This window comes from Malus domestica, chromosome 16, assembly GCF_042453785.1.
Source record: "Malus domestica chromosome 16, GDT2T_hap1".
Taxonomy (NCBI): Eukaryota; Viridiplantae; Streptophyta; class Magnoliopsida; order Rosales; family Rosaceae; genus Malus; species Malus domestica.
Window position 1 is genome coordinate 19,236,030 of NC_091676.1, and position 22,816 is coordinate 19,258,845.

At 39.1% G+C, this 22,816-nt stretch overlaps 2 protein-coding genes and 1 long non-coding RNA gene across 3 annotated transcripts; 1 reads left to right on the forward strand and 2 right to left on the reverse strand.

Moving 5' to 3' along the window:
- The first annotated feature begins 2,991 nt into the window (after positions 1-2,991).
- On the forward strand, positions 2,992-3,927 carry LOC139193037 (uncharacterized). The gene has a single exon (XM_070815996.1). It carries the CDS (start codon positions 2,992-2,994, stop codon positions 3,925-3,927), a length of 936 nt encoding a protein of 311 aa, XP_070672097.1.
- An 8,174-nt stretch (positions 3,928-12,101) lies between these two features.
- Positions 12,102-12,707, reverse strand: LOC114822213 (uncharacterized). Its single transcript, XR_011576922.1, has 2 exons — positions 12,583-12,707; positions 12,102-12,480 (listed from the first exon to the last, which is right to left on the reverse strand). It is a non-coding gene; the product is annotated as an uncharacterized lncRNA (long non-coding RNA).
- Positions 12,708-13,308: 601 nt separating this feature from the next.
- Positions 13,309-13,911, reverse strand: LOC114822268 (uncharacterized). The gene has a single exon (XM_029096593.2). The coding sequence runs from the start codon at positions 13,909-13,911 to the stop codon at positions 13,309-13,311; it is 603 nt and encodes a 200-aa protein (XP_028952426.2).
- Positions 13,912-22,816: the final 8,905 nt, after the last annotated feature.

A 22,816-nucleotide genomic window follows, 5' to 3' on the forward strand; every position in this document is an offset into this window, starting at 1 on the left:
CATAGGCTAAAGTCATTTTCCATAGCTTGTCATTCACCTTACATCAACCTCACTTTCCATAGCTTGTCATTTGATAGGAGCATATTTATACAACTTAGTTAGCTTGTTTCTTGGCATTTACTTAGTTTAATTCTAGTTGTTTTAGTACTTTAAGCTATTTTCGTGTGTTTGTAGGTTCAAATAAGAAAGTTGGCAACAAAGTGCTATTTGGAGCATTTTGGAGCATTTTTGGGCTAAGATTGGATAGTGCAAGCATGGAGACATAAGGATGGACGTTTTTGAAGATTAGAAGGCTAGAAATCAGCATGTGTGTGTGCAAGTGTGTTGACCTACAACTACAAACATCCATCCACTACACCTATTACATCCACTCATTACCAAACATCTATCCATTACACCCATTACATCCACTCATTACCAAACACTCATCCACTACACCCATTACATCCACTCATTACCAAATACTCATCCACTACACCCATTACATCCACTCATTACCACACCCATTACATCCACTCATTACCACACCCATTACATCCACTCATTACCAAACATTCACCCACTACACCTATTACATCCACTCATTACCATAACACTCACCCACTACACCCATTACATCCACTCATTACCAAACATTAACCCACTACACCCATTACATCCACTCATTACCACAACATACACCACTACCACCTTAATTAGATGGTGGTCCTCTCCCTAGCCTATAAATACATCCACCCTTCACCATAACAAAGGGCGGGAGATCCATCCAAAGACACATTCACACGGACAGTTTAGGGAGAAGAGAGGAAGACACATTCTGCCGCAAGGCAAAGTCTTTTCTTTTTAACACGTTCAGCCATTCCCTTCCATATATCCATACGCATCCATCAAACCATGCCGCAACAAAGAGAAGAAGGAGGACCCTTAGACGTGCTTGCCATTCAAGTTGGATTGTTGGAGCGTTTTTAGGCGTTTTCATTCTTTTGTTTTCAATGTCTAAATTTGTTTATCTTTGCTTTGTGAGTATGAGGAACTAAACCCCCCTTAGCTAGGGGGAATTCGAAACCATGTTCATGCTTGCAATATGATTTGATTACTTTCAGTTGTGATTCATAAGTTGTGAATTCAATTTACTTATCTATTTGAATTAAAACTGATTTGTGTATGTTGGTTGATAGTGCACGCTTAATTTTCATGTATAAATCTGATGCGAGGATATAAGGGAGTTTCACCAAATCGTTATGAACTTATATTCACAAGTAGTAAAGGTTGCTCGTCACAACCGTGTTAAGTAAATTCTTGGCATAAGTTTCATGCAATTCATAGTTACAAGTGTTTCGTCAATGCTTATGATTTTCATAGAACTTAATGATTCTTGCTTGTATCTCTATTATGCAATTCATGTAGGGAACTTGTGGGGAATGCTTTGGGTTGTTGTATGCAATCATCCAATTCAATGAAATTAGGAAAATCTGAGGGTTAATTAGTGCAATTCACAGTTAATCTGGGGCGTTGAGAATTCATAGTTTATTGAAAAGCAATTGGAAATCATTTTGTTTGCAAGTGTGTCAATTGTGGAGAAGAACCTCCTAGCTAGCCTTCCATCCATTCAATCTACTCAAATTCGTGCAGATTTCATTAGTTCTTTAATTTAATTGTTTTGTTTTCAATTTCGTCAAAACCAAAACCCCCTTTACCTTGTTGCGTCATATTAGTTAGAAACTGATTTAGTTTGTGTTTTTAAGTGTTTCGAACCAAGTTAAAACCAAAATTCATCCAAAAGTGTGTTCAGAGTCCAAATATGCCCAGTTTGTGTTTTTAGGCAGATTTGAGCGTTTTTAGCTTGTTTTGAGTCTTTTGAGTTTGTCTTGAGTTCTTTGAGTTTAGTTTAGTGTTTTTAACTTTGTTTATATGTTTTTAAGTCAGTTTAGAGGTTATTAGCAAGCCCTTCTAATCCCCGGTCCAGAACGATCCATACTTACATTCTTTACTACAATTGATACAAGAGGGTTTAATTTGTGTGTTAAGTTAATTTTTCGCACCATCATTCACCTTACATAAACCTTTCCATAGCTTGTCATTCACCTTACATCAACATTTCTTAGTTGCTTGTAAAAGCTTCTTTACTTGTAATTTCGTTTTTGCTTTTCCACTTGTTAGGGCAGATTTTAGGGATTGTGTTTGTGTAGTTATCCTACAATCTATTGTAGCTTTCTTTTGGCTCTCTATAAGAGTTGCCTTCACTCTCTTGTAACATTCATAATGAAATATACAACAAATATTGAAACCAAAACTTAACATGGTATCAGAGCAGGAACCATAGGGTCCTGACTCTGTTTTTTTTTTTTTACTTCTTCATTTGCTCATCATCGATAGAGATGGCAGAAGAAAATGTGTCTAGTGCCGACAATGCCTCATCCTCCTCCCCAAACTTAACCCAAGGGGTTAAGAACAATCCAAATCAACGACTCTGCTTGGTACTACTGAACGAGTTCAACTACCTTCCTTGGTCAAGAGCGGTGTCACTTGTTATAGGAGGAAGATCGAAGCTAGGGTTTATCAATGGAAGCTTTGAGCCCCCAGAATCCGCTTTACCAACTTACGATGCATTGCATACTACTGATCAGCTAGTCATGTCCTGGTTACTTTTTCGCACCATCATTCACCTTACATCAACCTTTCCATAAGTTGTTATTCACCTTACATCAACATTTCTTAGTTGCTTGTAAAAACTTCTTCACTTGTAATTTGGTTTTTGCTTTTCCACTTGTTAGGGCAGATTTTAGGGACTGTGTTTGTGTAGTTATCCTACAATCTATTGTAGCTTTCTTTTGTCTCTCTATAAGAGTTGCCTTCACTCTCTTGTAACATTCATAATGAAATATACAACAAATATTGAAACCAAAACTCAACATGGTATCAGAGCAGGAACCATAGGGTCCTGACTCTGTTTTTTTTTTTTACTTCTTCATTTGCTCATCATCGATAGAGATGGCAGAAGAAAATGTGTCTAGTGCCGACAATGCCTCATCCTCATCCCCAAACTTAACCCAAGGGGTTAAGAACAATCCAAATCAACGACTCTGCTTGGTACTACTGAACGAGTTCAACTACCTTCCTTGGTCAAGAGCTGTGTCACTTGTTATAGGAGGAAGATCGAAGCTAGGGTTTATCAATGGAAGCTCTGAGCCCCCAGAATCCGTTTTACCAACTTACGATGCATGGCATACTACTGATCAACTGTTTGAGCTTTTCAGCTACTCAAAGTCTTCCCTTCTCTTATGGGAGTCTGTCAAAGACATGTATGACAGCCAAAACAACTCAGTTCACATCTTTCAACTAAAGCAAGGTGATCACTCATTTGTTCAACAACTTGGAAGTATGAAATCCATGTGGAATGAACTCGATATGTATCGTCCACACACGATTGATTCCGTTGTGCTACTGAAGAGGGCTGATGAAGACAAGGTTTTTCAACTCTTAGCAAGCTTGGGAGCGGAGTATGAAGACCTGCGTAGTCATTTGTTAATGACTCAAGAGCTGCCCTCATTTACCACTGTGTGTCATGCAGTCCAGAGAGAAGAAACTCGACGAAGAGTGATGAATGTTGAGCCCAAATCCAACTCTAAAGCTAGGGTTTTCATGACAAATCACAAAGCAACTGGTGATAGGGTGCTTGGCAAGAAAGCAGACTGGAAATGTTCTTATTGCAACATGAAGGGACATTTTAGAGAAAAATGTTGGATTCTTCATCCGGAGTTAAAGCCTAAGTTTGATAGGGAAGGTAGGATGATTAAAAATGGGAAGAGTGGAGTCACTCCAAAAGCATTTCATTCAGCTTGTTCCTTAACTGATGGGATGGCCAATTTCTCAACAAATCATGTGCCCTTGATCAACGAGTTTGCTACTCTTCTTCACAAGAAGTAAGGAATCACTGAACCTGATGAAATGACACCTGAAAACCCTACTGCAATGCTAGGGAAATTTGCTGGATTCTTGGCTGACTCGGAGAACACATCGAAAGGCAATATTCCAGGTATTATCAGTGCCATTTCCACTGCTCTTAATGTAAATGTTACACATGATTTTTGGATTATTGACTCTGGTGCCACTGATCATATAACTAATAAACCCTCTAGTCTCCACGATTTTCAAAGAACTATTGATCCAATTCATGTATCTATTGCAAATGGGAAAGGGGAACCTATTCTAGGGAAAGGAAAGATTAGATTGCTAAGTGAGCATACTGATTCCACTGCTCTCTATGTACGTTCTTTTCCTTTTCAGTTCTTGTCAATAGGAAAAATAAAAAAAAACCTTAGACTGTCTTGCCATATTTTCCCCTCACAATGTTGTGTTTCAAGACCGAGTTACTTAGAAGAAGATTGGTGAAAGGTTCTTCTTGAATGGACTCTACTATCTCTCAAAGAAATGCAATTTTGTCAAAAAGCTCAGTGTCAACTTAAGTTAAGTTCAGGAACACCAACTCCGGCATCAATGCCTTGCCCATCCCTCAGAACATGTGATGACCAAGTTGTTTCCCTTTTTTTTTTGTAAAAACAAACTGGAGTGTGAAACTTGTTAAATGTCAAAAGCCACTAGACTTCCTTTTGTTTCCTCTAATTCTAGAACTAGTAAACTTTTTGAGCTTGTTCACTCTGATATTTGGGGTCCTTGTAGAATCCTTTGATGGGTATAGATATTATGTTACATTTATTGATGACTATTCTAGAGTAACCTGGTTGTATCTTTTAAAACTTAAAAGTGATTTGTTTGATGCTTTTAAAGACCTTCACAACCTAATCACCAATCAATTTTCATCTAAGTTATATATGTTAAGATCAGATAATGGTACCGAGTACACTTCTAATAACATGAGTAATTACTTGAGCAATCATGACATTTTGCATCAAACTAGTTGTGTTGGTACACCACAACAAAATGGTGTGGCAGAGAGAAAAAATCGAGACTTATTGGAAAAGACTCGATCACTTATGATCCAAATGAATGTTCCTAAGAAATTTTCGTCCCAAGCTCTACTCACTGCCACGTACATCATTAATAATCGGGTGTTGAATACTAAATCTCCTTTTGAAGTCATGAAGGGCAGGCCTATAAGCTTGTCTCACCTCAGGACCTTTGGTTGTACTTGTTATGTGCACATTCAAGCTCTCCATCATGACAAACTCGACCCTCGAGCTGTCAAATGTGTGTTTATGGGATACACCAATTCTCAAAAGGGTTACAAAGTGTACAACCCTAACACGGGGAAGCTGGCAGTCTCTAGAGATGTGCGATTTGATGAATATTCACCTTATTTCCACAAAGGGTTGGAGACTAATGCTAATATGGAAGATCTTATGGACCTATTTCCACTAACTATTCCAGTAGAAATTCATAAAGTCACTTTTGCTCATATCAGCCCTGATAATTCTCAACTCACTAAGAGTGTAACTGATGCAGTGCCAAACTCCTCTGAACCATCAGAAGCCCAACCAAATCAGCAAGCTATAAGTGCACCAAGAAGAAATCCTACACAAGATAGACATCCACTAGTGAGGTTACAAGAGTATGTTACTTACACTGCAAGGCATCCTATTTATGCAGCCATTTCTTATCACAAATTCTCATATTCTCATACTTCTTTCCTTAACAAAGTGTCCCACACTTTCGAACCAAGGAATTTTCATGAAGCCGCATGCATGCTTAAGTGGCCAGATATTATGACTAAAGAGCTTCAAGCTCTGAATGACAACCAGACATGGAGTGTGGTGGATCTTCCAAATGGCAAGAAGGTCGTGGGAAGTAGGTGGATATATAAGACTAAATTCAACTCCAATGGAAGCATTGAAAGACACAAGGCACAATTAGTAGCTCAAGGCTTTACTTAAACCCATGGAAGAAAATGCCGATAATATCGGCGAAATATCGCCGATATTATCGGTTTTTCGCGCAATGAATATTTAAATAGGTATCCGGATGGTTTTCGTCAAAATATCGTGATTTTATCGATAATATCGCGATATTTTGGAAATATCGCGATATTTTTTGAACTGCTACAACGCCGGAAGTGCACGACCTCGCCGGAGAATCGGAATAACTCCGAGCAAGAACGAAACCTACAACCACACGGAACAAAATCATCACTATCTTTCAACAAAAATCACCACTTTATACCAAAATCAGTGACAAAATTACACTAATCCGAGAAGCAAGGGCTTGAATTCGAGCAAGATCTGGAAGAAAACAGTAGAAGCTGAGAAATCGAGTACCTGACCGGCAGTTACAGTGCTAAAGATCATCATCTTTGGAAGGCCGCGGATCAGACGGAGTTGAGAGATCAATGAGCAAACATTTCACAGAGATCTGTGAAGATGAGGGAGGAGGAGGAGACGGTGCGGGGAGAGAGAGAGGAACAGAGATCTGTGAAGATGAGGGAGGAGGAGGAGACGATGCGGGGAGAGAGAGAGGAACAGAAATCTGTGATGCGGGGAGAGAGGAACAGAAATCTGTGATGCGGGGAGAGAGAGAGGAACAGAGATCTGTGATGCGGGGAGAGAGAGAGGAACAGAAATCTGTGAAGATGAGGGAGGAGGAGGGGACGGTGCGGGGAGAGAGAGAGAGAGAGAGAAAACCTTGGTGGGACGGGAGACTTAAACAAAACAAAACCATTGGCTTTGATGGTTTTAGTCTAAAACTTTTAGACAAGTGACGTGAAAGAGGTGCATGGTTTTAACTTTTAATAATGAAGGCCATCCATTTATATTTTTAAAAGTTTAGGATATATATATATATATATATATATATAAATGTTATATAAATTATAAATTATTTAGATAATATTTTGTTTTTTTTAACTAAGCAAGCAGATTATATTTGAACCCTTCCTTTGTCAACCACGTACCTGGGCCTTATCCAACTCGTTACATATGTGTTTGTGATTACATATTCAGCCTTATATGGTCATTAAGATGTCTGCAAGGTTTGCAAGCTAATATTTATTATCTAGGATAAATTTCTATATTTTAAAAAACACCAAGGTGAAAATTTTGAACCTCATAGGAACTCTATGTGGTACTAAGTCACTCATGTATCTTTCCATGCAATGTATAAAGTGTAAAATATTGTACTAATTCATTATATATAAATGATTATGGTGTGTTTAAACTTCTTTCATTAATTACTACATATTTTCTACACTCACAATGTTTGCCAGCTCGCTATATAATCAACTTGATAATGTTAAATCCATCATGCAATGCATTTCCTTCCAATGTTTTGTGATAAATTAATAGATAATTGACTAAATAAACATCCTGTAAAGTTTCAATAAAAATTTCCAAGTTTTTCTTACAATTTCCGTGGTTTCCATGTAATTTTTATCGATATCGATATTATCCCGATATTTCCATCGATATTTCCGTGTTTTCGGACTACCGATATTTCCGATATTACCGATATTTAAATCCTTGCTTAAACCTATGGCATTGACTATAAGGAGACCTTTGCTCCTGTTGCCAAAATGAACACAGTGAGGGTATTGTTGTCTATGGCAGTCAATAATGCATGGCCCTTATTCCAAATGGATGTGAATAATGCATTTCTTCATGGGGATCTTGAAGAAGAAGTGTACATGAAGTTGCCTTGTAGTCATCCAAGAGAAAATGAACCCAACAAGGTCTGCAGACTTCACAAAGCCATATATGGTCTTAAACAATCCCCTCGAGCTTGGTATTCAAAGCTTAGTTCAGTCCTTGAAGCTGCAGGGTTCAAAAGGAGTTATGCTGACTCTTCTTTGTTTGTTCGAAGTAGTATTGCTGGAAAATTGGTTGTGCTTATATATGTTGACGACCTAATTATTACAGGTGACAATATAGGTGAAATCAAGACGCTTAGGCAGTCACTTCACAAAAAATTTGCCATTAAAGACTTGGGGCCCTTGAAATACTTTCTTGGAATTGAGGTGGCTACCTCTTCAAAGGGATTGTTCTTGAATAAAAGAAAGTATGTTCTCGATCTTCTAGATGAAGCTAACATGATGGAATGTAAACCAGCTTGGACACCCCTAGCTAGCAAACTTCAGTGGCATGAAAAAGATGAACCTCTCTCCGACCCTAGTGTTTATTAGCGAATGGTTGGGAAACTTATTTATCTCACCATTACTAGGCCTGATATCTCATATTTAGTTAGCCTAGCCAGTCAGTTCATGCACTCTCCTACTCTAGTTCACTGGGAAATTGTCAAGAGAATACTTCAATATCTCAAAGGCTCAGTAGGAAGGGGGATAATTATGAAGAACAATAGATCAAATCACATCTTGGCCTACACAGATGTTGACTAGGCTAGAAATGCCCTTGATCGAAAATCCACAATAGGTTTTTACGCATTTGTTGGAGGGAACCTTGTCACTTGGAAGAGCAAGAAACAAATTGTTATTGCTCGATCTAGTGCCGAAGCTAAGTATAGGGCTATGGTAGCAACAGCTTGTGAACTCATATGGTTGAAAGGTCTTCTTTCCGATCTCGGATTCACAAGCATGGAACCTATGTCCTTGTATTGTGATAACCAAGCTGCCATGCACATTGCCTCCAATCCAGTATTCCATGAAAGGACCAAACATATTGAAGTTGACTGCCATTATATTCGTGCTCAAGTTCAATCCAAGGTGATAGACACCATGTTCACACGCAGCCACGATCAACTTGCTGATTTATTTACAAAAGCACTAGACTCTACTCAGTTTCAGCGTTTGTTGTGCAAGCTTGGATCAATCAATCCCCTTGATCTAGCTTGAGAGGGTGTATTGAAACCGATTTGTATGGATGGGTTGTATGTATGAGTTGTCATCCTCACTTTAGTTAAGTCATAGGCTAAAGTCACTTTCCATAGCTTGTTATTCACCTTACATCAACCTCACTTTCCATAGCTTGTCATTCACCTTACATTAACCTTTCCATAGCTTGTCATTCACCTTATCATTCACCTTACATCAACCTCACCTTCCATAGCTTGTCATTCACCTTACATCAACCTTTCCATAGCTTGTCATTCACCTTACATCAACCTTTCTTAGTTGCTTGTAAAAGCTTCTTTACTTGTAATTTCGTTTTTGCTTTTCCACTTGTTAGGGCAGATTTTAGGGATTGTGATTGTGTAGTTATCTTACAATCTATTGTAGCTTTCTTTTGGCTCTCTATAAGAGTTGCCTTCACTCTCTTGTAACATTCATAATGAAATATACAACAAATATTGAAACCAAAACTCAACATTTTACATAACCTTACATGTATGAATTAACCAATTGCAGGGACCCTGGTAACAATGCCATGTTTATTGACCCAAACTCGAACCCTATCATATCGAAAATCCGTAGTGACAAACATTCCTTCTTTCACAATCACAGCGTTGACTAAACGATTCTCACTCTCAATTGTTGCCTCCGCCTCCTTCCCCTTGGCTCCGACAAGCTCGGGCCATGTATCCTTCCCTTCACATTCAAATGACATCCTAGCAAATCGCCTTTGTTTTATCTAGAGTACTAGCTAGTTTGGCCCTCTGTATGCAGTATTGCTTTGTGATGTATTTGGGTGGGGAAGAGAAGTGTACTTATATTGGTAACATTTAATGGATAGTAGTTGGTTGTTATTGACTTTGTTTAGTGTTACGTAGGCCGAAAGTTAATATGAATTGTTTTAAAATGTAATGTGTTTACAAACCATACCGCCAAGATTGTGTAGTCTATCTTTACGATCTGGATGAGCATGCATGTACTCGTTAAGAAGCAAAACGAGGAATGATATAATTTTGGAGTTCAACAACATATTCAAAGTCAATATTTAATCTTGTTGCAGGCCAAAGAAAATAAGTGGGATGCTACTAACCTTCTCACTTGAACTTTTTCGGCTCTTTTACTCATTCTACAATGTTATTTGATAATCGGAACCGTTCACTTTTTAAATCACCCGTTAAAAAAATCAACCAAATTAGAAACTAGGGATTAATTGCGTCCAAATTAATGTTTAAGTGAAAAACATGGTTCATCTATTTATTAGATAACAATTAGATGACTAAACGATTTCGAATTTAGTTTAACTTTTTGTATAGATGATTTTTAAATGGTGATCTAAAAGATTGATAGTTCAGATCATTAAGCAACACTACAGTATGAGAAGAAAAGTGAATAAGGTAGAACGAGAAAGTCCAAATAACAAGGTTGCTAGCATTTGTCAAAGAGTAAATTGAAAGTCAACTTTGTTGAGTACAGCAATAATGTATATTATATATGTGTGTGTGACTTAGCTAGTGTACAGAAAAGTCAATTGTTTCTTGAATCTCAAGAAATCTTGTTTGTACGGTACACGTACTAAGATGATAAGTGTTATTGACAATATCTGAAAGGTTATAAAAAACAAATATTGGAATTTCATCTTTTATTATAATATCCACCCTCCTCTGGTTGTGAAAAGCTTCTTACGCTCATCAGACTTCGGCCCCTCCCAACCCCCCAAAAACCTTTGTATCTTCTTCATCAGTTTAGGCTAAATATTCAGATGCATAGTAGCAAACTCTACAGGCACTGTTATAGTTTTTAAAAGTAGTTATTATTAATAAGTTAGGGAGAAGAATTCGCATATGCAGGAAATGGTCACCAGTCGAATAGCTCAGACAGTTGGGTCGCGTGGAGCAACCGGTCGGCCATCCAATGGTAACCGGTCCAGTAGTAGATGGAGGCATGGGAGTTAGAGTTGCACTGACTGGTAGGCTTTAGCCCCCAAGCTTGGTTCTTTTTGGATTCCTACTTGTGATATGATTCCTCGTTTTATTCCTAATCCAATCCACGTAACTCAAAAAAAAATCTTATATGTAAGTGCTCAGAAACCCTAATCATGAGTGAGAGTGAGGAAACACTTGAGCGCTTGTAATTGTTTCCCTATCTAACATCTGGTAGCTAGCAAAACCTCAGGCGTTCGTTGCTCATATCGAATTAAATCTCGCAAATTCATGTTTGTGTGATTGGTTTACTTTTATGTTTTTCGATTGCATCTCTATTGTTTCACACTTGTTCTTTAGAGGGGATCAAGGATCAGATTAACTTCCTAACTATTCTTCAAGTCGAGTGCAAATCAACACACCACTAATCACAATCCTAACAAATAATTCTTTTTAACTGGATATTTATTCACTAAGTCTACTAATTTATGCCAAACCCAGTTTCGCCAGCATCAATTAGCCAGACGACTCATATTAATTACCGATGCAAATAGCACATGAACAACCGATAGCCTAAAAACCAATACCAAATCACAGACAGCCCATTATCTTACTTTCAAATTCCAGATAAACACAGTAAGAACCCAACACCAACCAATTAATCCCCACCACTTAGATCAAACATGTCAAGATATGTCATCAATTTGATAACACTACCAATTAATTAGTCATGCTTAAAAACCCAACATCAGATCACATACAGTCCATTATCTTACTTTCAAATTCCAGATAAACACAGTAAGAACCCAACACCAACCAATTAATCCCCACCACTTAGATCAAACATGTCAAGACTCGGGGCTTCTTTGTATGTTAAGGGCCCAAAAGTCTTTTTAGATGCTTAAATTGTATCCTTATGCAAAATTCAAACTTATAATCAAATTGTATCCTTGTGCAAAGTTAAAACTTATAATCAAACCCATACGATGAAAAGAGTTTAGTTCTATAATGTATTAAACATAGGTCTAACCTAAATCGTTCATAATTCATTCAGGTTCAAGGGCAGACGAAATTATGTGAAAGATGTGGGCATGACTTGATTGAAATTGATTGGGTCACACAAATTTGGGCATAATCAAACTCATCCTCCTCAAGCAATTTCAAACATGCCCGTAAGTTTGTATATTGGTTTTCAAGTGACGGGTTGATTTGAGAAACCTTCAAATGTAATAATTGGTGTGTGGTATTATTTTTCTTTTGACTTGAAAGACCCGACAAGGTTTGAGGACTCAATGGCAGTGTGGTAGGGTGTGTGCATGTAAGGATGACGCGATCCTCCGAATATATGTTCTTAATTTGTACTTTGATGTAGTTGAACAGAGAGAAAAACAAAAGAGAGAACCAAGACTATTTCAATCCTACATACTGAGCTTCATATAGGATCGTAAACCGAAGAAAAATAAATGACTGGTTTCAATACAATGCATGGAGAATACTACAACTCCTTTTTTGCATTATAGAAAGTACAAACAGAAGATTACAAGAGAGCCCAATATATAATTTGGATATAATTAACCAATTACAAGTACCCTGGTAACAAAGCCATCTGTATCGAACCAAACTCGAACCTATCAGCTACGCATCGGAAATCTGCTGGTAAAATGGTTCCTTCTACCACGATTTCAATGTTGACAGTGGAATTCTCCCTCTTAATTGTTGCCTCCGCAACCATACCCTCGGCTACTAACAGCTCAGGCCATACATACTTACCTACATTAATTGAATATGAATTAAGTAATTAGACTGAAATATATTGTACTAATTACATGCATTCGCACACACCTGTATAACTTAAACTTGTTCGATACGTACCTTCAGTACCCTCACATGGATCAGATGCCATCCTCGGTCGCTTTTCGTTTGAGTGCTCATCTTATCTCTGTTGTAAGATATATTCTTTGTGATGTATTGGCTTGAGGAAGAGGAAGAGAGAGGTGCATATTTTATAGTAGTGCATTATTGACTGTATATTTGGATGTTAGTAGTTTAGCAGCTTTGCTTTGCTTCGTATACGTGCAAATATTGGCATTGTGCAAAATTATTTGATGCAGTGTTGGTACACCTTAATTATCCAGATCCAAGATTCGCTTTATCATCTTTTTATGGTTCACAATCAGTGGCCTCGACATGTAGAAGCAAGATGAAGAATAAAGTTTGGGTTTGAAATAAAGAATAGTATTTGGTAAAAAAAAAAAAAAAGACGACTTAATGTGAAGTTTGTCATTAACAACAAAGTCAAGTTTATTGCCGCTTATCAGTATATAGTGGTTTGTAAGATACACGTCCCCTTTTTTTTTAATTTATTTTTATTTGAAGAATTGGAGAATATCATTAACCAGGGCCGAAGCCAAACAGGGATATAGAAAGCCACACGGGTTAACAACATTAGAAAAGAAACAGCACTAGAAGGGCAAGAACACGACATGGAAACAACATGTAACCCTTATACATACAAAACATACACTACAAATTGGACGGAGGGCAAGGGAGACCATCTTTGTTTAGGATATGAACAAATGAAGATGGGGGTCTACGAACCTAGACAAAGTCGCACATCTTCGCCCCAGTATATGACGCCACATAATCCGCCGCTTTGTTAGTTGATCTTAGCACCCAAGACCAGTCATAAGAAACAAAGGACCCACCTTCGCTCCGTATCTTACCAAGAACATGGAACAATTCCCAAGCCCCTTGCTCAATACATCCATTCAGCCATTCAATGATCCCTTTAGAGTCCGACTCAATCACAATGTGGGAGAACCCCATCTGTCTTGCCATGCAGCAACCTTCTAGCACTCCCAACACTTCCCCCAATTGGACAGTTATGGCTCTGATCCGCCGCCTCCTAACTGCCAAGCACTGGGAATCAAAGTCCAGAATCACCTCCCCAATATGGCAGAAGCCATCTACCTTCTTCCTGCTAGCGTCCACATTTACCTTTATGATCCCTGGAGGGGGAGGTTGCCACCCATGTATGTTAGCCCCGCTAGAGTCTCGTTGAGCTCTATTCACTTGATCTGCCTCTAGGAAGATGGATTGATTGGACTCAATTGTAATAATGGTACGGGCTGGGGAAGGGATGAGAGATTGGAAGACACCCTTGCATCTGGCCTTCCAAATTTCCCAGCAAGTGATGGCCATGTATGACATAGTTTCTCTTCTTACCTTTCCACCCCCAGGAAGGCTCCTACAAATTGAGCCCAGCCAAGAGTGAAATGATGTAACCCTTCGCTTCTCCACCTTTAAACCCAACGGGCCACCAAACCACTCCTGATCCACCCACGGACATAGAATCAGTGCATGCTCGATAGTCTCCTCGTGCTCACCACAGAGAAGGCACACAGGTGAGGGCGCACAACACCGTCTAAATAGGTCTCGTTTCATAGTCGTCGCCCCCCTTAACGCATGCCACATGAAGTTCTTTACTTTTGGAGGGACCCATAAGTTCCATATACTTTTCCAAACCCATGAGTCGACTGGCAAAGAGGTGGACAAGCGAAGGTTGCTGGCTCAGTGGTTTGCAGCATAGATCTAGTGGTATCCAGACGGTGTAACGTCCCCTACTATCCGCTGGCCAAACTAATATGTTCATTCGGTCTGCCCCACCAATTGGCGTATCAAAGATGGCCTGGTGATCTGCTGCTAAGACTTCCCTCTAAATAACAGCCAGCTGTCAGGACCTAAAAGATTGATAAAAAAACTCTGAGACCTTCTTGTCAGGGTTTACCACCACCCCTTGAGCTGGGGATGGGTGTCTCAACCGCAAAGATAGAAGCCACCAATTGACCGATACTTTTGTACTCACACCATTCAAAATCTGCCAAAACGCATATTTGGAGATACTGTCCCGACTCGCCAACAGGCTGGCCCAAGCCTAGAAGGACCGGCCCCCTTTCCGAGCCTAAAAAATGAGCAATTCGGGAAATAGCGCAGCTTGATAACCCGGGCCCAAATGGAGTCTGGGGAATGGAGAAGCAGCAAACATTGCTTGGCCAAAAGTGCTAAGTTAAACTTCTTAAGGTTTCGGAATCCCATGCCGCCCTTTTGTTTTAGTAGACCCAAATTTTCACGACTCACCTAATGTATCTTTCGTTCCCCCTCTTTTTGACCCCACTAGAATTTGGCTATTGTCGCATCAATATCATTACAGATATTATCCGGGAAACAGAAAATGTTCATTGGGTAGGCAGGAATAGCCTGAACCATCGCCTTTATCAACACTTCCCTATCGGCTTGAGATAAGAACCCTTACTTCCACCCTTGAATCTTCGCCAAAACCTTATCTTTTACAAAAGCTAGAGCCTCATTCTTCGATCTTCCCCACACTGTTGGGATTCCCAAATACTTTCTCAGGTCCTGGACCTGCATCATACCTAGGATGTTCACCAACTCGTTCCGTAATTCCCCCGAGGTATTAGCACCGAAGGAAACAGATGATTTCTGCATGCTAACCTCCTACTTCGAGGCAGTACAATAAGCCTTTAGAAGGTGAGTTATGTTCTGGCAATTTAACCGTGTTGCCTGGAAGAATATAAGTGTATCATTTGCAAACAATAGATGGAAAATACATGGGCTGTTCGTGCTCAACCTGATCCCTTCAATGAAACCCCCATCCACTGCACCATTGATAAGCCTCGAGAGCATTTTCGTAACGATGTGGAACATATATAGAGATAAGGGATCTCTCTGCTGGAGCCCCCGCAACAGTTTGAACTCCCCCATCGGTTGTCAATTCACTAGGACCGAAAAAACCATAGTAGAAACACATCCCATTACCATCTTTATCAACCACCCACTGAATCTCATCTGAATCATAACCGCCTCCAAGAAATCCCATTCAATCCTATCATATGCCTTATTCATATCAATCTTCATAGCAAGCTCAAATTTTGTTTTCACTTTCCTAAGCTTGAGAAAGTGGAACACCTCATGAGCCACTAAAGTATTATCTTGGATTTGCCTGCCCTCCACAAACGCATTCATGGTCGGGGATATGATTCCAAGTAACCATTGTTTCAATCTATTTGCCAACAATTTGGAAAATATTTTGTAAGTGTAATTACATAAGCTTATTGATCTAAATTGGTTCACCGAGGATAGGTTCACAACCTTAGGTATGAGAACAATATGCATGGACTTTAACTTCCGCAGGATCTCATTTCTTGTGGCAAAATCATCTACCAACCCATTCACTTCTTCCCCAATAATATCCCAAAAGGTATGAAAAAAGACACCCTGGAAACCATTTGGGCCGAGTGCCTTAAAATCGCCCATTCGGAACACTGCCTCCTTTATCTCCGTCAAAGTAAATGACTCACACATCATTTCATTCATATCCTCTAACACCGATGGATGAATACGGTCAAGAACCTGACCCCAATCCTGCCTACCCCCGATGTATAGAGGTTAGTGAAGTGGTTGTTTATCTCTTGCTTAATTCCTTCAGTGTTCTCCTGCCACTCACCCCTATCGTTCAGCAGCTTTGCAATTCTATTTAAGCACCTTCTTTGAATTGTGGTCTAATGGGAGAAACGAGAGTTTGTATCTCCTTCCTTTAGCCATTTAACGCGGGACCATTGTCTCCAGAATAATTCATCTCGTTCTTCTCACTTCTCAATGTTGGCAACAGTGGCCCTAATCTTTACCTCATTGACCTCTCACTGATCTTGGAGATATCCCAGCCGAGTTGACAAAGAGATAATTTCCTCCCTTGTGCTCCTAAATTTACTCTTACTCCACCGCTTGAGATTCTCCTTGCATGAGTTCTGATGTCGCAACTACCTCTCAACCCTACCACCCTCCTTCCGCCTATCCAACTCTACTCCACCACCTCCCTACATCCCTCATCCTTGGCCCAAAATGCCTCTAACCGGAAAATGGTTAGGCAATGGTCTGACCCCCTCACATTACCATGACTAACCGATGTCTCCGGCCATCGGACCTACCAGCTACCATTCACTAGCCCCTTGTCCAACCTTTCCTGCACCACACCGCTACTTCTATTCCCCTTCTAGGTAAACTTTGGGCCACTGAAACCAAGATCAATAAGCTCCATATTAGACATAAACTCATGGAGGAAACTGGGTCGCACCCATCTTGCTTTTCAAAATCCTATAAGGTTTCATTCAAGTCACACCTACAGAACCAAGGGCTCTCTAATGGGGTTAATACGAAATATAGCCAGCACCAGAAATCTCTTTTCTCGGCTTTATAAGGAGTCTTGTAAATCCAGGATGCATGAATCCACTCCCCGCCTTCCGTACATCGAATTGCTGAATGAATAATATTTTTTGTTGCAAAAAGAATCTGCATCTTGGTTGACTCGTGCTACCATAAGCTCAACCCCCCCCCCCCCCCGGCGCCACACCTACCAGAGGAACATTAAAACCCCTGTTGAAACTTAGTCTCCTTCTAATTCCATTTAATCTATGGCATTTCATTTTTGTTTCAGAAGAAATACCATAAAAGGTCTGTGTTTCCTTATTAGCCCATGAAACTGCCATGTCCGACCCAAGCCCACGACAGTTGCACAGGATATAACTCATGGTGATTTTGAGGCTGTATTGGGCCAGCCGTCACCACCCTGGGGTTTTTTTTTTCACCTCTTCGAGCCTTGAGTTCCTCCATTTCAAATCTTAATGGCCCGTCCAAGTAATCCCAAATATTATCTTCCTCCCTAATCGGGACATCTTGTAAAACCTCCTCCGTCATAATAGCCTTCTCAACCGCGGACCATTGTTCCCTTAGAGGCATGCCATGAAACCTACTTTTTTTTTTTTCCCCGAACCCTTGAGCCACTCTAAGTCTTTTTCATCTTCCCCGGGCACTGACCTACCCCTTGTTCCCTTCCTTTATCATAATTTCTCTTTAGACCCAGCCCCACAAACGAACTTCTCACCAGTTGGGTGTTTGGATTTGAAAAAATATAGGCCTTAATTGCACCACCGCTAACATCTCCACCACTAAATTCCTATATGGCTGGGCATTCTACTGCCAACTGGGCCGAGACTGTAGGTAGGGAAGGCCTCGAGCCCACCCCATTTTGAAGCACCTCCTAAGCCCCTTTCATCCCCTCATTCTTCATCTCAGGCCCATTGTTTGTGAACGGCCTACTCTCAGTCACTAGGTCTACCTTCTCAATCTCTCTGATTATGACCTCCTTTGTAGTGTCCGACTTACCACATGTCCTTCCCCTGCCATCATAAATTGTTAGGACCTACTTGGGATAAGACCTCTTAGTGAAACTTTAAAACCCCTCTCTGTTGTCTAACACCATAGTTTCCCACTATGGAATTATCAGTCTCAAAGATCCTTGTATTGTGTGCCCTTTTGCTAGCATCCCTTTTAATTTCAGGCTCGCCTCTTCCCGACGCTCTTATCCCACGCGCCGTGGTGTTTCTTTCTCCTTGAACATTCATCTGTCCCGACCCTCGGTCCTCCACTGCCCCTGCATATCAACATTCCCCCGGATTTATCAAGCTTCCTCGAACACTTTCTAGGGCATCGCGAGGTCGCTTTGCACGCATCTAGTCTCCAAACCCTGCCCCGTTACTTCTTAAATATGGACTTGAGCACTAGGTATTGACATGCCCGATTCGTCCACATTTATAACAAAACTCCTGAAGGCATTTATATCTTAATTCTATCTAGGAGTCAATGTCCCCCGCCCGAGGCATCCAGCAGCCTGCCATAATAGGCTTCGAAGTATCCAACTTCACCTTTACCCTCAGAAAGCATGTGGCACGGTCTAGACTCTCAATCTCTAAGAATGCCCCGACCTCTTTTGACAGTTTCCTTGCACTAGATTTCGTACACAGGTTTAGAGGGAGACCACTAATTTGTACCCAAAACGGTATCAGCTCTAGTTTGATATCCTCCAACACTAACTCACAGGGCCACCTTTTGACAGAAAAATTCTTATTCATCACCCCAAGGCACTAGATCGATAATATGGTCTGTAGTGTCTTCATCTTTAACAATAACAATGAAGGTGTTCCCTTGGACCAAGTGATTTTAACCTCCCCATAGTCATTCCAATCACTTCTTAGAATATTTCTGACCCTCTACTTGTTCAGAGGCTGACTGTTAAGCACTGCCCCCACCAACTTCACCCCTTATTCCATATTCGACAAATTCAAGGTATCTTTTAGTCGAACTACCAGCTCTTCCACCTCTGCCTAATCCATATGCCACAAACTACCCTGACAGGAAAGAGTAAGCCAAAACCTTTGAAGATATACCAGAGTCCGGACACCATACACTCTAAAACGATGAGAACAATTTTTATACACTCCTAGGAAACAACACCATAACCAAATATCTAACCAGAAGCCCCGCACACACTCTATTTTGTCTTCCTTAATAATAAATGCCATTTTTGTTACAATAAATTCCATACCTGTGTTTGGTTGGTCCTAATGCCACCTAACCCTCATTCTAGTTAGATGGAGGAATAAATCCCCATTACTTCTCATTTAAAACCCGTCATTGTAGATCTATCCATAAACACTGAGGATCTAGCCACCAAATAGGAGATTCAAAACAAAGGACTCAAATTAAAGTATTACCAGGTAGGTGAGGGGTAATAGCTTAGAGGAAAACCACTCACAATGGAGGAAAAACTCTCATGGGGAGAGAAAAACTCTCACGGGGGAGAGAAGGACTTTGGCTCTTTGTTTTCCTAGCACGCATTTCTTAAAACACACGGATTTTGATACACGTCTTTTGATGATAGGTATAGTTGACAACATTTGGACATAAAATATAGGGATTTTGGCTAATAGTAAATTTAATATAAGTTTTTTTTTTATGAGCTATTATTGAATTTAGTCTAGTTTGTTGGGTTGGGTTCATTCATTGATTATCGACATACGATTTTTCTTATTATCTTTCTATTAAATTGGGATACATATTATCCTTTATTTATAGGTTTAACTTTTACTCAATTTTAAGATAAAATACATGAATCGAATATTGTCTCTCCTTTTTTTTTTGGCTCCTAATTTGTATCTCATTTTTTTCTTCTACGTCCATCATAATTAACTGTGTTAACTGATCTATGTTGTAGGCATTATATATCAGCATATATATTTGCATGGATTTATTAATGTATGGAAGATGAACTTGCTTTGAAGTTCATGGATGATAGGTGGATTAATTTCATTTATTTTCGTACCTTTATTATAGGTAAAATTTATTTTATCAACCTATGGTATATGATGACATATAAGTTTTTTTTTAACCATTTTCTATAAAAGTGGTTAAAATTTTATATTTATATATTTAAATTGAAAATTTGAGAAAAGATGCATAAATCAAGAAATTGAATTAAAGTTGAAAAATAGGAAAACTTGACTAAATCCATAGCTCAAATTTTTTAAACTAGATGAAAGTACTCATTTTAGCTACAATAGAAGGAAACAGACCCGGGCAGTGCAGATACAGGAAGTCTTAGGCCATCTCCAACTGAGGGCTAGCCGGAGTGCTTGTTTTAACCCTCTGGCCCTCCAAGATATTAATATTTTAATGAACAGTACATGACCATATTTGCCTCAATCTTTAACTGAGGGCCATAGGGCCAAACATAATTTATTATTTAAATTTAAAAACTACAACAACTTAAATTTAAAAACTACAACTTAAATTAAAAATGTCAAATTAAATTTAAAAACTACAAATTAAATTTAAAAACTACAACAACTTAAATTTAATATCCATAATCAACATCATCTTCATCATCCGCCATTGTAGGAGTATAGTCAGAGGTAAACAACTGCGGCGAGTCATAATTTTTTTTCCTATCAAAATAGGCCTTACTCCTGGAGTGTAATTCGAAGTATTCCTTTCCATATTCTTATCATCCATCTCTTCTTGTATTTGTTTGGCCCGTTCTTCATGCCTACACTTCATTTCTTTTGCCTCAAGGGCATTTTGCTCCGCCATTACTCGCAATGAAGTCGCCACTTCATGTTGAGCGGCGTAATCATCATTTGTCTTACCCTTTTCCTTCAACCTTCGCGCATTGTTTCGTCTCATAGCCCTAGGTATGGAACCTTCACCCGAAGACGGATTTTCTACCCTTGTTTGTTGAATGGTAGGAGATCCATCTTCATCCATATCTGTAGCTTAGGATGTAGTTCCAAACACCGGCGTAGGAGCTCTATGTTGAGGTGGATCTTCAAATAACACCCACCCTTTACAAATTTCCCAACAACTATGAAATTGAAAGGGTTTTGAGCTGCTCTCCATAAACAATTCCTCCGCTTGGCGTACCTAGAAAATATAATTACAAAAATTAAAGGAAATTAATTTATGAAATTAAATGTAATATAATTAAATATTTAAAATAAATTGTGAAAACACTTACTTCGTCGTAGTAATTAGCGCCGATATTCAGTGGAGTGGTGCCTTCATAGAACTCTAAGTATTTTTTGGACACACGAGTCTAAATACCGTCATATGTTTTACAATTCCCTCACTATCTTCCGACACCTATCTATAAGCCTTGCAAAGAGCTTCATTTTCTTTTTGGGTCCAAGCCCTACCTTTCATTGCAGATGAGGCCATTTGAAAACTATTGAAAAAAATTGAAGGATAGATTTTTGAAAGAGGAAAGAAAATATGAGAATTGAAATGGTGTAGGAATGGTGAACATTTTGTGAGGAATGGTGAATGAATGGTTTAGGTATTTATAGGAAAAAAATTAGAATTTTTAAGAATTAAATTTTTTTTTTTTGAATCCAACAGTAACTGGCGTCGGCTAGCCTTAAGCATTCCTGTCGGATATAACCGACATGAATAAATTCATATTAAGTATATTCCTGTCGATTATAACCGACAAGATTGCTAGAATTTCTGGCCAACCTAGGCTGGTTGGCTGGCTACATGTGGCCAGCTCTTTTAGATTCCGTGGGGCCCATGAGCCCTCTAGCCTAGCCCTCGGTTGGAGATGGTTTTCGGGCTATTTTTTTCCCTCTAGACCCTTCGGTTGGAGATGGCCTTAAGGCTCGTTGCTGAAATAGGAAAATTTAGATATTGAAAAGACTGAAATACCCCTTATATATCTCACTTGAAACACTCCAGATCTCTCTCCTCTCTCTTCCTTCAAGTTCAAGTTCTTGGTAGAGGCACGGAGACAGTTTGTTACAGGCTATTTTCATCTTCCTTCATCGTTGCAACTGAGTCTCTCATATACATCGTTGGGTTTCAAGCTTATTGCTTTGGTTGGATTTTTTTGTGTGCTTTTTCAGGAATTGGGTTGTTGAGTTTGGGTGGTTTACTTGGTTGAACAGATGGATGGGGGCAAGTTTGTGTAAAAAAATAATTTTATTTATCTTGATTTGTGCTAGATTCACTATTTAAATCTCACATTCTCCTCTTTTAATTATACAATACTAACCTGGGATTGGATTGTTAGGTTAGGGATGTTCAATATTGGTAATCATGGATGGCAGTAAAAGTTAGGAAGTGCTTAAGAAATCTATGGAGACGAAGACGAGAAGACAAAGGATGGAAGAAGAATTTCAGGGAAATATTTAAGGGTAGAACCCAATTTACTTCGATTGGGTAAGGTTTTGGGGCAAAAACAGAAATGAAAACCAAAACATTTGGTTTTGGTTCAGTTTGGTTTTAAATGGTTTTGGTTTTGGTTTGTGCCTCACTTGTAACAAGTCACTACTTTGAGACACTACTTTGGTTTTGGTTTCATGCCATTCAACAACAAAGTTTTGTGTTTCAAGCTGCTACTTTGAAATTTTGAATCGTTCAACCATTTCCTGCCCCCTAGAAATATCACGACATATATATCGACGACATAATAATCCCCTATTGACTTGTAGTTATTATAAACAATATTACGTGAACTTAATTATAGACGGTGTATTCAAAATATTTCAACAATTATGCCTATATTAAGATAATATAGATATCATATTCACATCGTATCAATAAATATACACTATCAATATCATATGGATATCGTATCAACAATATTTATGTTATCTCAATACTATATTTATACATGAGTGCTTCAGACATTTTCATCCTC

Coding starts and splice junctions, on each gene's coding strand:
- LOC139193037 (XM_070815996.1), top strand. CDS start 2,992: ATGGCAGAAGAAAATGTGTCTAGTGCCGACAATGCCTCATCCTCATCC.
- LOC114822268 (XM_029096593.2), bottom strand. CDS start 13,911: ATGGCCATCACTTGCTGGGAAATTTGGAAGGCCAGATGCAAGGGTGTC.